Source organism: Somniosus microcephalus, chromosome 9, assembly GCF_052327205.1.
Source record: "Somniosus microcephalus isolate GS21.2 chromosome 9, FLI_Smic_1.0, whole genome shotgun sequence".
Classification (NCBI taxonomy): Eukaryota; Metazoa; Chordata; class Chondrichthyes; order Squaliformes; family Somniosidae; genus Somniosus; species Somniosus microcephalus.
The window spans coordinates 211,407,132-211,424,547 of NC_140995.1; the positions used below are offsets into that span (position 1 = coordinate 211,407,132).

At 45.5% G+C, this 17,416-nt stretch overlaps 1 protein-coding gene across 1 annotated transcript in view; it reads right to left on the bottom strand.

Moving 5' to 3' along the window:
- Positions 1-1,422: 1,422 nt before the first annotated feature.
- LOC147112993 (myelin and lymphocyte protein-like) overlaps positions 1,423-17,416 on the bottom strand; it is a 41,087-nt gene continuing 25,093 nt past the window's right edge. Inside the window, exons 2-4 of the mRNA XM_085998235.1 lie at positions 14,269-14,436; positions 6,578-6,703; positions 1,423-5,275 (exon numbers count right to left, since the gene is read on the bottom strand). Of these exons, the coding sequence (XP_085854361.1) occupies positions 5,198-5,275; positions 6,578-6,703; positions 14,269-14,436 (372 nt within the window). The 3' untranslated portion in view covers positions 1,423-5,197. The remainder of the gene's footprint in view (positions 5,276-6,577; positions 6,704-14,268; positions 14,437-17,416) is intronic.

Sequence of the window (17,416 nt, forward strand, 5' to 3'; positions counted from 1 at the left end):
AGGGTCCCCGTGGAAGAGTTAACGGTCAGCCAACTCCTTCATATGCTGAGAGACAAGACTCTGCAATGGGAACCATTTGAACACGAGCTGCAATCTTCAAAGGGAAGGGGTTCGGAGCTCTCAAAAGTTTGGGGAATAGTTGAGGTTGCAACACAGATTTTACGGGGCTGCCGAAAGTACGCTGAATCACGTCAATGTGAACTACAGAATGTTGAAACAGCTGCTCCAGTAGAAGGATTGAATAGCCCGATCAATCAATCCCCGATGGAAGGGGAAGTATTGGAATCACAAATGAGGTCATTAGTGAAGGATTGGCAGGAAACCCAGGAAGAGCGGGATGAATATGAACGCATGAAGAAGTCTCTTCAGGAAAGATGTCTAGGGAGGGAACAACAGTCGGCTAACGTCCAGTTGGGTAAGGAAGAAGTAGCAGGCCCTCTCGCTAGACTAGCTCAGGACGACACCGAATATTACCATGACCTGTTGAGTGACACGGAATATTACGATGACTTGGTCTGCCCAGCTTGTGATGAAAACTCCCAAAGTGCAGAAATCAGGATGAAGCACTTAAAGTCTAAGGAACATAGGGAGATGGTGGCGCTACAGCTGGCAGCGGATAAGGGAGCCCCGAGAGTCTCCAAGAAGCAGAAAAGAAAAAGACGAAGCAGAAGACGATAACCATCTAAATCATTATCACTTCTATCAGATCATGCACGTGGGCCCTACGAAGGGGGCCAAATCAGTTGGAAAGTAAGAAAAATTACCAAGGCAGTCCAGCTGTTTGTAAAAGTCAGCACTGCTGGTTCAGCAGGATGGAAGTTCAAGCTGTTAAGCCAAGGGAAAGACTATTGGATGAGTCACGCTAGAAATGTGAACCGGCTACACCACAGAGATTATATGTTATGTTTAATGGGGAATAAGTATGTTGTAAGCTAAAAAGGGAGGATTGTAGTGTATGTACCCATCTACCTTTAAGAGAACTATTGTATGTAACCGTTCACCTTTAAGAGAACTATTTTAGGTGTGGCACTACTTTGTTTGGCTTCTGTATACGGTAATACCGACGGTGACCACACCAGTATAAAAGTGTTGTGTCAGGATTTATTGGGCAGATTCACCCTGACCTTCGAATAGTAAAGTCCTGTTTTAAGTTACTCTTGGAGTCTGTGTATTAATTAACTAAACAACCCACAGATTTTACAGCAACGATTCCTACATTACAACAGCGACTACACTTCAAAAGTACTTCATTAGTTGTAAAGCGCTTTGGGACATCCTCAGGCCATGAAAGGTGCTATATAAATGAAAGTTCTTTCTTTTGTGCATGGATTTTTCACTATTTTGTAATTATCATTAATGATCTATATTTTAAAAAATATAAGGAAACACACAGGGTGGGGGAAGCACAGCTAATAAAGCAGCACATTTTTAAATGTTTTATTAACAAGCAATAGAAACCAAATATACAATTGCTTTATACATACATCAGCAAGGCTCTAAAGTAAAAATAATATAAAAGCAAAATACTGCAGGTGCTGGAAATCTAAAATGAAAACAGAAAATGCAGGAAATGCTCAGCAGGTCAGGCAGCATCTGTGGAGAGAGAAACATAGAAGATAGGAGCAGGAGTAGGCCATTCGGCCCCTTGAGCCTGCTCCGCCATTCAATGCGATCATGGCTGATCATCCAAATTCAGTACTCGGTCCCTGCTTTCTCCCCATACCCCTTGATCCCTTTAGCTTTAAGAAATATATCCAACTCCTTCTTGAATATATTTAATGAATTGGCCTCTACTGCCTTCTGTGGTAGAGAATTCCACAGGTTCACCACTCTCTGGGTGAAGAAATTCCTCCTAATTTCTGTCCTAAATGGCTTACCCCGTATCCTTAGACTGTGACCCCTGGTTCTGGACTCCCCGACCATCGGGAACATCCTTCCTGCATCTAGTCTGTCCAGTCCTGTCAGAATTTTAGAAGTTTCAATGAGATCCCCTCTCATTCTTCTAAACTCCAGCGAGTACAAGCTCAATCATCCCAATCTCTCCTCATACGTCATTCCTGCCATCCCAGGTATCAGCCTGGTGAATCTTCATTGAACTCCTTCCACGGCAAGAACATCCTTCCTCAGATAAGGCGACCAAAACTGCACACAATACTCAAGATGTGGTCTCACCAAGGCCCTGTACAACTGCAGCAAGACATCCTTGTTCCTGTACTCAAACCCTCTCGCTACGAAGGCCAACATACCATTTGCCTTCTTAACCGCCTGCTGCACCTGCATGCTTACCTTCAGCGACTGGTGCACAAGGACACTTGCACTTCCCCTTCTCCCAATCTATTGCCATTCAGATAATAATCTGCTTTCCTGTTTTTGCCACCAAAGTGGATAACCTCACATTTATCCACGTTATATTGCATCTGCCATGCTTCTGCCCAATCACCCAACCTGTCCAAATCATACTGGAGTTTCTCGACATCCTCTTCACAGCACACACGCCCACCCAGCTTTGTGTCGTCTGCAAATTTGGAGATATTACATCTAGTTCCCTTGTCTAGATCATTAATATATATTGTGAATAGCTGGGGTCCAAACGGTACCCCACTAGTCACTGCCTGCCACTCGGAAAAAGACCCGTTTATTCCAACTCTTTGCTTTCTGTCCGCCAACCAGTTCTCTATCCAAGCCAATACCTTGCCCCAATCCCATGTGCCTTAACACTAATCTCTTATGCGGGACCTTATCGAAAGCCTTCTGAAAGTCCAAATACACAACATCCACTGGTTCTCCCTTATCTATTTTACTAGTTACATCCTCAACAATGAAGCAACAAAAAGACCTACACAGGCAGCCAGGGACCTACCTTCCCTCAGCCTGCAATAAAACTCTTCCCCACAGCCGCTGACTAATGGCGGCTGCAGTACCCACAATTCCCCGTGCCCCAGAAACCGCTCTATGCAATGCGCTGACTTCCCCGCTGAGAGTGCGCATGCTCCCCGGTGCTGCGGGCCATTCTGGGAGCCTGGCTCCTGTCCTTTTCCCGATTCAGACTCGGTGGAACCGGCTGATGAAACCGGGAAGCGACGGCTCGAATGAGGGAGGCGCTGCACCCTGGGTTTCCTGGTGCCAGGGCCCTGGCCGCACGTCCGCCGGGCCCAGCCGCTCTGATTCTGATTAAGTTTTTGATGAGGTAACAGAGAGGGTTGATGAGGGCAATGTGGTTAACGTAGTGTACATGGATTTCCAAAAGGCATTCGACAAGTGCCACACAATAGGCTTGCCAGCAAAGTTGAAGCCCATGGAATAAAAAGGACAGTGGCAGCATGGATACGAAATTGGCAAAGTGACAGAAAACAGAGAGTAGTGGTGAACGGTTGTTTTTCGGACTGGAGGAAGGTACACAGTGGTGTTGCCCAGGGGTCGGTACTAGGACCACTGCTTTACTTGATATATATCAATGACCTAGATATATATCAATAAACAGAGTTAACGTTTCAGGTCGATCACCTTTCGTCAGAACAGGAAAAAGTTAGAGATGTAACAGATTTTTAAGCAAGTGCAGGGGCAGGGAAAGTAGGGGAGGGGAGGAAAGAACAAAAGGGAAGGTCTGTGATAGGGAAACGGAGAGGTCAGAGCTCCACTCCCACTCTGACCTTTCCGTTTACGGCCTCTTACACTGTTCCAACGAAGCTCAACGTAAGCTCGAGGAACAGCACCTCATCTTTCGATTCGGCACTTTACAGCCTTCTGGACACAACATCGAGTTCAGCAGTTTCAGATCATAACCTCTGCCCCTATTTTTTCACATGGCAGCTGTTGATGATTTTGCCAGTCACATTTACGCCTCTTCTAGACTCACCTTTAGTCTCTTTACTTGTCCCATTACCAACTCCTTTTGCCTTGCACCATTATACCTTTTGTCATTTAATCTCTCCTGCCTTCCATCCTATCACAGAACTTTCCTTTTGTTCTTTCTTCCCCTCCCTCCCCCCTTTACCTGTTCCTGCACTTGCTTAAAACCTGTTACATCTCTAACTTTTTCCAGTTCAGACGAAAGGTCATCGACCTGAAGCGTTAACTCTGTTTCTCTCTCCACAGATGCTGCCTGACCTGCTGAGTATTTCCAGCATTTTCTGCTTTTAGTTAAAGTAAGAATATTTGATACAAGTCAACTAATCTTGCAGCCAAAATGCAAATGAGCAAATCTGTAACAATATATGTGAACAAATTGCTGTGAATCAAATATACAAAATGAAAAATGATAGATTATCAGTTTATTAAATATCAGAACTAGTACAATAAGATTATTATAAATGCATGGATAAGGGTTCAACATATACGGGCAGATTTTTCCCTTTCGGTGCTTGGGTGTAAAGACTCTCCTGGGTGAGCCATATAGAGGAAAGTCAGGATGGGGAGGATTGCACGGCTCTTATGGCTTTCCATCCACTTAAATTAATGAGAAGAAGATCTGACAGGCTACTTTCTGGACGTGCGATCTTATCTGCCCATTATCCTCCCAGGCTGCCCTTTACACCCAAACACTGTGAGAGGAAAATCCACCCTATTATCTATTGTAGAGACCAGCCTTCTAGTCTCTGAGGCTACAGATTAGCCATTCATTGCAAATTCCTTCCATATTCTCAACTCAATGGAAGCTCATCCACACAAAAGTCTTTACAGCTTAAGAATTGCTTAGAGGGTCTCTTAAATTTTCAACCGCTTCACTAAGGTGAGTGGTATAAACAAGATACAAGCTATCTATGGGATACGGAACATAGGAACACGAGTAGACTCTTCAGCCCCTCGAGTCTGTTCCACCATTCAATGAGATCGTGGACGATCTGTATCTTACCTCCATCTACCCACCTTAGTTCTGTAACCCTTAATACTCTTGCCTAACAAAAGTTCTACAATCTCAGTTCTCAAATTTTGAAATTGACCTGGCTTATTGGGGGGAAGAATTCCAGATTTCCACTACCCTATGGAACCTTTAGCATTCACAACCTTTAAATACTAAATTCATTTCATATCCCATTTGTTCTATTGAGAAACTCCCTGGTTATATATAAAAATGCTGTAATTACAGTTGCGAATGAGAATGATGTATAACAATATTAAGGAAAGAGCAATAAGTAATTTTGGGATGGAGGCAAAAATCTTCAGGTTAGATGTTGACATTTGCTGCTTGTCTTGATGTTCATGAGGAGGACTTCCATCTCACGATTGACAGTATCGCATGTATCGTGTAAAGCAAGGTGGCCAGGAATGCAAACACCTGAAACAGCGAGACACCAGAATGTTTGACAGGAAAATAATATCTCAATAGGAAAGCTTTACCCAGAATAGATTTGTACCATTTTAAAGAGAATTTCGATCTACATTCCATTCTGCACCTAGAAATATCCATGAAATATCTTCCAACTCAAGAAAGCGCACAAGTGGTTCAAAGGTTCACCCAGTGGTAAGCTAAGTCTCACAGACCAGACTGATGCCACCTTTGATCCCCAATCTGTTCTCAGTTGGCTGATCTCACTTAGGGTGACAGTCCAGGTGCATCAAAGGGGAGAAAGGGAGGGCAGGATTGGACGCAGTTGTTATGTTCTCAACACCATCACCACTACTACTTTCTGACCTGGAGCTGTTAACATGGCACAGAGCAGGCAAGGGAAGAATAGAATTTCACCATCAATTATGGAGAAAGAAATTTGTATACACTTCTCTACTCGTCAAGGTGAACATCATTCGTGCTGGGGAGGGGAAGACATTTCTGTTTTGGACATCCAGTGTCAGCATTAATCACTTCCGGGTAATTTATGGGACAGTAGGATGCAGAGCACAGCTCCCTCTACTTTACCCCAAGACGTGCCTGAGACCCAACCCAGATGAGCAGCTCTTTACGGCATTTCCCCTTTCCCATCCCGGACATCTCAGAGTAAGCCTGCATTGGCAAACAATATTTGCAATCCATCAACAGCACTGAAAATAGTTCAGTCCACAGACGAAGGTGCCACCCGACATTGCACTGGGGCGTACAGACCAGAGGGTAACGGGACTGACCCCTGGTCTGTGCTGAGTTAGCTGATTCCAGCTGTGGCGCCAATTGAGGTGCTACAATTAGCCTCAGCACCGGTGGTCTAGGGAGACGGAGGAAAAGAAACAAATCAGCTGGTTTCCTGGTCCCGATCATAATCCAGAGACTCCAGCTGGGTATATGGAGGCCATGTGCCCAAACTCACACATGAAGAACAGTACCAGGTGCCTATGGAGCATTCCTCTATCTGTTACTTACTGGAAATGTTAACCTTATATTCAAATAAACTGATTAATGCCTACATTAAAACTGGTGGAGAGAGGAATGGGATAGCAACAGGTTCAATGTACATCTGCTAATACCATCAACTGGCTTTGTCACTTAAATTTGAGTTTTTAAAAAGTTGTTGGTTATTGTTCTGCTGATTCTTTACTCAAAACGATTGGACTTATTTTGTCCGTTTGTTAAACATTGTACTGATCCCGTATACAGCATAGGTTCTGTACAAGTGAGAGAGAGAATTTCAACAAATGCAGGGTGACTTACTGAGGCAGCGATGTTCAGTCTATAATATTTTGCAATGTGGTGGATCAAAACAAATCTTGTGTCACGAGTTTCCAAAACTGCAATACTTAAATAAAACACAGCTGCAGTGAAGTGGTAGAAAACATCCTGGAAGAGAAGAGGAAGCACAGAATGAGAAATCAATTCACACAATCATTTTACAGTCGGCTCCACCAAAGGTTCAGTTGGTAAATGCATTGCCCTCTGAGAAGAGCCAAAGAGGTCCCAGTAGGGACGCTGCAATGGTTGCCCTTGAGCTAGGCACGTGAATAGAAACAAAAGCAGAAAATGCTGGAGATACTCAGCAGGTTAGGCAGCATCTGTGAAGAGAGAAACAGAGTTAACGTTTCAGGTTGATGACCTTTCGTCAGAACTTGAAAAAAGCAGGAAATGGAACAGATTTTTAAGCAAGTGTGGGAGCTGGGAAAGGGGGGGAGGGGATGAAAGAACAAAAGGGAAGGTCTGTGATAGGATAGAAGGCAGGAGAGGTTAACAGACATTAAGAGATATTCAAGGCAAAAGGAGATGGTAATGGGACATGTTAAGAATCAAAAGCTAGCTGTAGATGAAGTGTAAATTGTGCTGGCAGAATGAAAGACAGCTGCCATGTGGGAGAGAAGAGAAAAAAAAGTGGGAAAAAAATATGAATAATAGGGGCCGAGGTTATGATCAGAAATTGTTGAACTCTATGTTGAGTCCAGAAGGCTGTAAAGTGTCTAATCGAAAGATGAGGTGCTGTTTCTCAAGCTTACGTTGAGCTTCAGTGGAACAATGTAAGAGGCCTAAGACGGTGAGGTCTGAGTGGGAGTGGAGCGGGGAATTAAAGTGGCAGGCGACCGGAAGCTCGGGGTCACCCTTACAGACTGAATGGGGGTGTTCCGCAAAGCGGTCACCCAATCTGCGTTTGGTCTCCCCAATGTAGAGGAGACCACATCGTGAGCAGCGAATACAGTATATTAAATTGCAAGAAGTACAAGTAAATCGCTGTTTCACCTGGAAGGGGTGTTTGGGGCCCTGGACAGTGGGAAGTGGGGAGGTATAAGGGCATGTGTTGCATCTCCTGCGCTTGCACGGGAAGGTGCCGGCTGAAGGGGAAGGGGTGTTGGGGGTGATAGAGGAGTGGACCAGGGTGTCGCAGAGGGAGCGGTCCCTTCGGAATGCTGAAAGAGGAGGTGAGGGGAAGAAGTGTTTAGTGGTGGGATCATGCTGGAGGTGGCGGAAATGGCGGAGGATGATCTGTTGAATGTGGAGGCTGGTGGGGTGAAAGGTGAGGACAAGGGGAACTCTATCGTGGTTCTGGGAGGGAGGGGCAGGGATGAGGGCAGAAGTGCGGGAGATAGAACGGGCACGGTCAAGGGCCATGTCAACCACAGAGAAGGGAATCTTCAGTTGAGGAAAAATGAAGACATGTCGGAAGCACTGGTATGGAAACAATAGAATAGAAACAATGCTTCGCGCTCCGGTAGCTCCCCGCTGCTCGGAAGTGCATGTGTGAGGACAGGTCAGTCACAGAACCCGTTGACCCTCATTGACCAGTTCCACACGTGAATAATGGCGACTTGGCTGAGGTACCAAAGGGCAGCAGGTACCCACAGAACTGCACCCCAGCAAGAGTCAGCACCTTCAGGTGAGGAGAGGAGAGGAGAAAACTAAAGGGTCCAAAATAATATCACCGACATGAAACCATTTACAAAATACAACGGTGGGATGAGTAGCTTGTTTCAGTGCTGTTTATATTATGACAGATTTAAGATTTCATAACCATTATCTCTTATATTCATTTTTTTTCAATAATTCTCTTTCCCTCCCACTTTCTCTTTCAAGAGTTTGCATATATGTGTATATAAAATAACTAGACAAAATCTGGGCCCTTATCTAGGGCTGAGTTGGATGGAAGGTGTGGGTTTCTATGCAAGCCCTTTCTGTCACTATCGACCAATGGTAATCAGAATTTAACAGCGCAGAAGAAGGCCATTCGGCCCATCGTGCCTGCATTGTCTCTCTGTCATAGAGTCAGAGGGGGAAAAATTAGGTAGCTTTGCGCCCCCCGTTAGCGGCCCCGAGGGTCACTAACAGGGCACAAAGCCCCAGCAACCCAGCGGGCACTGCTAACGCCTCCCACGAAATTCAGTGGGAAGTTAGTGGTGGCGAGAGCCAGTAGCGCCCCGTGGCGTTGCACCTCTGATGATGATGTCATCGCTGTGCACAGCGCCCCGCTTGAGCCCCAGCCGCAACTTTGGGTCGCGCACCCTGACCTATCCTGTAATGGAAGTAAAATTATTTTGTAATTTCATGCACTCTTGAAGTGCTGCTCACTGGAATAGAAGCGATGACATCAGCTCTATCTAAATGAAATCACAAATAGAACCCCTGCCAATTATACAACACTTTACTCATCTGAATCTGCGCTTTGAAACCCATATTTATTAGCCACACATTTATATATATATATTTTTAAAGATTTTTTGATGATTACTCACGACACAATTTGGCATACTGGCTGCCATTATGGAATCACAGGAGAAAAGGCAATCTGTGTGATTCTCCGTACAGCCACTACCTGGGCTGCCAACACCCATGGAGCTGAACCCCAGCATTGGCAGCATTTGTGAATTTGTTAATGATTGGTTGGAGAGCAATTTCAACTCATCCCACCCAGCGGAAACAGGGTGGAGAGAGGCCTTTGAAATTCAGCATTCAGTCTTACCACCCCGTTCTCGCTGGAATCCTACTGGTCCGCTTTTTCCATTTCCTGTTATCACTAAATGTGTTCTAAGGATATGGGGTAGATTTGAGGGATTTGTGAGTATTCTACCCTGCTGGAGTGAGATATCAAATAAAATAATGCATTTCAGTTTGTTAACTTGATCTTTACATAGGATTACATCGGATATATGGCACAGAAACAGGCCATTCGGCCCAACCAGTCCATGCCGGTGTTTATGCTCCACTCGAGCCTCCTCCCGTCTTTCCTCATCTAAATCTATCAGCATAACCCTCTATTCCCTTCTCCCTCGTATGCTTGTCTAGCCTCCCTTTAAATGCATCTATACTATTCACTTCAACCACTCCCTGTTGTTGTGTATGTACCTTTAAGGGAATAACTGGTCTCAGACTGCAGTACCGGCAGTGACCACCCCTGTATAAAAGGCCCTAGCAGGCTTCTGTAGTTTCAGTTTCCATGTTGTCTCCATTCAGTAAAGACTTGTTATAATCAACTCCTGCAGTCCGTGTCTCAATTATACACGGACATAATACTGGCGACGAGTAAGAAACGAACTTACCTGCAACTCGGCCGCACCTCAGACGACGTTATTGAAGGTCGAAGCCAGAAGAAAGAAAAAAAAAAAAATCCAAAGAAACTCGAGAAACGGGCATCGACCGTGGGCAACCGCCCTCCAAATCATCGAATTGAAAAGTGCAGGAGAGACTGTCGAGAGCCAGGCTTGGTTCTCCAGTCTGTGGTTTCCCAGCTAATCGGGCTGGTGGCAGGTAGTGCACTGATCCTTCCTGGGCTGCGGCGGGCTAGAGCTCGATCGGGTGGCTCTGCAACGGGGCCGGGCAGCGAGTCGGGAAGCAAAGAGAGAGAGAGAGGGTGGAGCACACAGGGCGCGGCCGGTGCTTCGAAGCCGGGCAGCGTTCGGACCTAAGAAGGGGGAGGGAAGTGTCCCAGATGGTCCGCGCCATGACGGGAACGGTTCTTCAATTAACAGAGCAAATATTGAAGCGCGATAGAAAAATAAAAATACCGCGGAGAACGGTGTTGGAAGCAGCGATCGGGGAGGCGCGAAGACCATAGGGCGTCGCCATTACAAGATAGTAAAACAAATATAATCGCCAGCAACAGCGTTGGCAGCAGCGGCAGCGGCGGGAAAGCGCGGGAGGCGCCATCTTAACTCGGTGGGGAAGAAGGAAAAGCGCGGGAGACGCCATTTTGATCCGTCGGGGACGAAGGCAAAGGAACCTTGATGTGTGGATCCAGAGTAGTAATTCCACCCAAATTGAAGGATAGAGTGCTCAATGAGGCGCCATCTTAGATTTTCAAGATGCCAAAGACTGGCGATATCACTGTCTTCGATAATGCAATTCCCAAGTTTTTCAAAGCAAGACCGGTACCATATGCAATTCGCCCAGCCGTCGAGGCAGAGCTGGAGAATCTGGAGAATGCAGGCGTGTTATCTAAGGTAGACTGGAGTGAGTGGGCGACACCCATCGTTCCTGTCATGAAGAAAACGTTAAACAATAAGTCTGAGGAGCCAAGGAAGGTTCGCATCTATGGGGACTTCAAGGTGACGGTGAACCCAGTTCTTCACACAGTACAATATCCTCTTCCAAGGATAGAAGATATCTTCGCCTCACTATCTGGAAGGAAGCGTTTTACAAAAATTGACCTAGCACAAGCATCTTTGCAGATGGAGGTTGCAGAATCCTCTAGGAAGTATCTCACGATAAACACTCACAAAGGTCTTTACCAGTATAATCGACTGGTATTCGGAGTAGCATAAGCTCCGGCGATATGGCAAAGAGCGATGGAACAAGTCCTGCAAGGGATTCCGGGGACTCAGTGTTACTTGGACGGCATCCTAGTGACAGGTGAAGATGACAGTGAACACCTTGCCAACCTAGAGCAGGTGCTCACTAGACTACGTGAACATGGGCTACGAGCCAATCGCCCCAATTGCGAGTTTTTTAAGAAACAGATATCGTATTGTGGCCACGTGATTGATGAAGAGGGGTTGCATAAGTCCCCTGACAAAATTGAAGCGGTAGTTAAGGCTCCAGCGCCTGAAAATGTGTCGCAACTGAGGTCATTCCTCGGATTGGTGAATTACTACCATAAGTTTTTGCCGAATTTGTCCACAATTCTGCATCCACTGAATGCCCTACTACGAATGGGAGTAGCACGGAAATGGAGCGATGAATGTAAGCGGGCCTTTCAGAAGAGTAAGGACCTAATCACTTCAAGAGAAGTATTGGCTCACTACAACCCATCACTACCGATAAGACTGGCGTGTGATGCATCTCCCTACGGCATTGGGGCGGTACTGTCACATAAATTCCTTGATGGTTCAGAGAGGCCGATAGCTTTTGCGTCACGCTCGTTAACTTCAGCCGAGCGTAACTACGCCCAGATTGACAGAGAGGCCCTTAGCCTGGTGTGGGGGGTGAAGAAGTTCAATCACTACCTGCACGGTCAGAAATTTACTCTACTAACTGATCATCAACCTCTCGTCTCCATTTTCAACCCTCAGAAGGGCGTACCGATAATGACGGCACAACGGCTACAGAGGTGGTCCCTTTTCCTAGGGGCACACCAATATGACATCGAGTACAAAGGAACTAAACAGCATGGGAATGCTGATGGATTGTCGCGCCTACCGTTGCCGACGGTGGAAGGAGAACTGGCAGTAGATCCAGTGGAGCTATTCCACTCGACTATAGTCGAATGTCTCCCTGTGACGAATGCAAACATAGAAAAGGAAACACGAAATGACCCGACACTCTCCTGGGTCTATGATTTAACGGTGAAGGGATGGCCAGCACATGGCGAACCACTGCTGCCAGCATTCTCGCCGAGAAGAGAACAGCTGTCAGTGTGCGGAGGAACCTTGATGTGTGGATCCAGAGTAGTAATTCCACCCAAATTGAAGGATAGAGTGCTCAATGAGCTTCATGAGGGTCATCTGGGAGGGGTAAAAATGAAGAACTTAGCCAGAGCGTTTGTGTGGTGGCCGGTAATCGATAGAGAAATCGAAGAGATGACCAAGAGCTGTACAGGATGCCAGAAGGTCCAAAACGCCCCACCACAAGCCGCTCTACATCCATGGGAGTGGCCCTCATCTCCATGGCAAAGGGTGCACATTGATTTTGCTGGTCCCTTTATGGACTCGATGTTTTTAATTGCGGTGGATGCACATTCAAAGTGGCCAGAGGTAATAAAAATGTCCTCAACCACCACAGAAAAAACTATCACAGTCTTACGAACCATATTCGCCAGGAATGGGCTGTGCTCTGACAATGGACCACAGTTTGTGTCTGAAGAGTTCCGGAGGTTCTTAAAGAACAATGGTGTTAAGCATTACACATCCGCCCCATATCATCCAGCCACTAATGGATTGGCCGAGAGGTTTGTTCAAACATTCAAGAAGGCTATCAAGGCAATGTGTAATGAAGATATACCCCTACAACACAAGGTGGATAACTTCTTGTTTGCCTACCGGAATGCGACACATGCGGTTACCAACCAAACTCCAGCCATGATGTTCTTCAATCGAAGACTACGATGCCGCTTGGATTTGGTTAAGCCAAACGTCAGAAGAGATGTGGAGAACAGGCAGTTTCAGAGTATGAATGAAAGGCCGACCAGGAGTTTTAAGATAGGCCAACCAGTTTTGGCCCGGGACTACCGCACAGAGAAATGGCAGCCAGGAACGATCTGTACACGGCAAGGATCTCTAATGTATACCGTGGACGTTGGAGAGAGCATTGTAAGATGCCATGCTGACCAGATTCTAGAGTCACTGGAAAACATCAACTCCACACCACGATCTGATTCACCTGGCGATGAAACCGAAGTACCAATTGCATCTACCGCAGAATCGGTGATATTGGAAGCAGACGAACCAAACAACGACATTGATCCCGACTCAACCTTGCCAGAAGAACCTGATATCCCAAAGAGGTGTTATCCAGACAGAATCAGGAAGCCTCCTCAAAGGCTGAACTTATAATTGCTTAACTTCAACCAATGTATCTAGCAACCGTAATTGTAATTGTAATTAGTTATTATTTAGTTGTTAAATGAATGTTATGTACTGTTTATCTAAAAGGGGAGGAATTGTTGTGTATGTACCTTTAAGGGAATAACTGGTCTCAGACTGCAGTACCGGCAGTGACCACCCCTGTATAAAAAGCCCTAGCAGGCTTCTGTAGTTTCAGTTTCCAGGTTGTCTCCATTCAGTAAAGACTTGTTATAATCAACTCCTGCAGTCCGTGTCTCAATTATACACGGACATAATACCTGTGGTAGCGAGTTCCACATTCTGACCACACTTTGGGTAAAGAAGTTTCTTCTGAATTCCCTATTGGATTTCTTGGTGACTATCTTTTATTGATAGCCTCTAGCTATGCTCTTCCCCACAAATGGAAACATTCTCTCTGTGTCTACTCTATCAAAACCTTTCTTAATTTTAAAAACCTCTATTAGGTCACCCCTCAGCCTTCTTTTTTGAAGAGAAAAAAGACCCAGCCTGTTCATCCTTTCCTGATAGGTATACCCTCACATTTCTGGTATCATCCTTGTAAATCTTCTCTGCACCTTCTCCAGTGCCTCTATATCCCTTTTATAATATGGCGACCATAACTGTACGCTGTACTCTAAGTGTGGTCTAACCAAGGTTCGATACAGGTTTACCATAACTTCCCTACTTTTCAATTGTATCCCTCTAGAAATAAACCCTAGTGCTTGGTTTACTTTTTTTATGGCCTTGCTAACCTGTGGCGCAACTTTTAGTGATTTGTGTATTTTTACTCCGAGATCCCTGCTGCACACATCATAATTAGGGAACTCACTGGAAGGTTATGGAACAGAAAATATGTTCCTGAAGTTAGAATATTGCAGTAGATTTGGGAACTGTTCTGTTGTGTAATACGATGCTCAAAGAAGTCCATACCACTGCAGTCCATGCGGATGAACTCTCCTGAACGCCAGCCATGTATAGTATGAGCAGCAATGTAGTTATAACAAAGCAGAAGACTGAAACAAACATCACCCAGCCTTGATCGTCTGGAAATGCAACTCGAGAAGAAGCCACTAGGATCCAAACAAGGCCACCAAAAACCTAGAAAGAAAAACACAAAAAAAAACAAAGTTAGATATAAAACCGCTACAGGGTCTGGCCCACACATTATTCACGTCCCACACTATGTGGTTGACTCTTGATTCCCTTTGGCGAGGCCTAGCCAGCCACGTTCAGACGCTGCGTGAAGATCAGTAATATTAATACCATCGTGGAGCACCATCCATCGCCACAAGGACTGCAGCAGTTCAAGGGTCACCTTGTCCAGAACAGTGGAACCAGAGGACACAGCCTGTGCTTGAAGGGGGGTAAGTTCAAAACTAAGCAGCAGAAACAATATTTTAGTGAGCGAGTGGTAAATCTCTGGAATAGACTCCCTCGGAACCCGGTGGAAGCAGTTAGTATTGATTCAGTTAAAAGCAAATTAGATTGATTTCATTCAGAAAGTAACATTTTGGAATACAGTATATGAGGAATTTGTGACATGACGTGTGGTAAGTGCAGCATGCTTCGGAGGAAGAGGAGACTTTGGGCCTATGGTTCCCAAAGCTTTCCACCAGTTTCCTCGCCTCATGTCTGGGTCTGTTGTAGACTAATTGATAGAGATTGATTGCCGTGATTAGTCAAGAACTCCATTATCATTGTAGCATGTGACCATCAGGATGGCTTGGGAGGGGAATGTTCCCAGGATCCCCATTCCTGATCACTATCTATATAGACCAATACTGGAACTGTACATGTATGTGGATGTCGTCTGAGGATTGTGCTGGACCAGGATGTCTCCTAGGTTGAATGGCCAGCCAACATTTACTGTTAGGGCTCCCATCTGAATAATTGAGTGAGGGAATGAGAAGATGACTGCATTCTGTGGAACTGTGTCCCAGCAAGGAGTCAATGCCTTGAGGAGGAGAAAATTGGAGAGGGGAAAAAACTTTAAACTGGAGGTTGGCTCGCAGTTTAAACATGAACTTAACTCAGCCTCAATCTCAGCCTCAAACGTTACTTTACCTTCAGCTTTGTCTGCAATTCAACCTCAATCTTAAATTCATAGAAACATAGAAACATAGAAGATAGGAGCAGGAGTAGGCCATTCGGCCCCTCGAGCCTGCTCCGCCATTCAATGAGATCATGGCTGATCATCCAAATTCAGTACCCTGTCCCTGCTTTCTCCCCATATCCCTTGATCCCTTTAGCCTCAAGAAATATATCCAACTCTTTCTTGAATATATTTAATGAACTGGCCTCCACCGCCCTCTGTGGCAGAGAATTCCACAGGTTCACCACTCTCTGGGTGAAGAAATTCCCCCTCATTTCAGTCCTAAATGGCTTACCCCTTATCCTTAGACTATGACCCCTGGTTCTGGACTCCCCAGCCATCAGAAATATCCTTTCTGCATCTAGTCTGTCCAGACCTGACAGAATTTTATAGGTTTCAATGAGATCCCCTCTCATTCTTCTAAACTCCAGTGAGTATAAGCCCAATCGACACAATCTCTCCTCATACGTCATTCCTGCCATCCCAAGTATCAGTCTGGTGAATCTTCGCTGCACTCCCTCCATGGCAAGAACGTCCTTCCTCAGGTAAGGTGACCAAAACTGCACACAATACTCAAGGTGCGGTCTCACCAAGGCCCTGTACAACTGCAGCAAGACTTCCTTGTTCCTGTACTCAAACCCTCTTGCTACAAAGGCCAACATACGATTTGCCTTCTTAACCGCCTGCTGCACCTGCATGCTTACCTTCAGCGACTGGTGCACAAGAACACCCAGGTCTCTTTGCACTTCCCCTTCTCCCAATCTATTGCCATTCAAATAATAATCTGCCTTCCTGTTTTTGCCACCAAAGTGGATAACCTCACATTTATCCACATTATAGTGCATTTGCCATGTTTCTGCCCAATCACCCAACCTGTCCAAATCGTACTGGAGTTTCACGACATCCTCCTCACAGCATACCCTCCCACCCAGCTTTGTGTCGTCTGCAAATTTGGAGATATTACATCCAATTCCCTCGTCCAGATCATTAATATATATTGTGAACAGCTGGGGTCCTAGGACCGATCCTTGCGGTACCCCACTAGTCACTGCCTGTCACTCGGAAAACGACCCGTTTATTTCAACTCTTTGCTTTCTGTCCGCCAACCAGTTCTCTATCCAAGTCAATACCTTGCCCCCAATCCCATGTGCCTTAATTTTGCATGCTAACCTCTTATGCGGGACCTTATCGAAAGCCTTCTGAAAGTCCAAATGCACCACATCCACTGGTTCTCCCTTATCTATTTTACCAGTTACATCCTCAAAAAATTCCAGTAGATTAGTCAAGCATGATTTACCTTTTGTAAATCCATGTTGACTTTGTCCAATCCTGTCACTGCTTTCCAAGTGCTCTGCTATTACATCTTTTATAATAGACTCTAGCATTTTCCCCACTACCGATGTCAGGCTTACCGGTCTATAATTCCCTGCTTTTTCTCTGCCACCTTTTTTGAACAGTGGGGTAACATTAGCTACCCTCCAATCCATGGGGACTGTTCCAGAGTCTATCAAGTTCTGGAAGATGACCAGCAATGCATCTACTATTTCTAGGGCCACTTCCTTAAGTACCCTGGGATGTAGATTATCAGGCCCTGGGGATTTATCGGCTCCACCAGAGCTTTGAATTCCACTGCAGCCTCAACTTCAAACTTTGTCACAAACTTCGTCTTATATTCAACCTCAACTTCAGTATCAAATTTAATCGCTGCCTAAACCTTAACTTCAATCAGTTCGTCACCTTCAGCTTCTCCTTCAACCGCAACCACAACTCAAATTCAGTTCCACCTTCAGCCTCAACCTCACTTCACTTCCAATCTGAAATCGAGCCTAAACTTCCACCTTAAGTTCAGCTTTCTGCAGGTAAATAACACTGAGCATTTTAACCGGGTAAATGTAAGAGATACGAAACAGACGGCCAGAAAAACTGCTTTGCTCACAGAGTCGTGAAGCTGTGGAATTCATTTCCAGTGTTAGTGGTTGAGGCAAA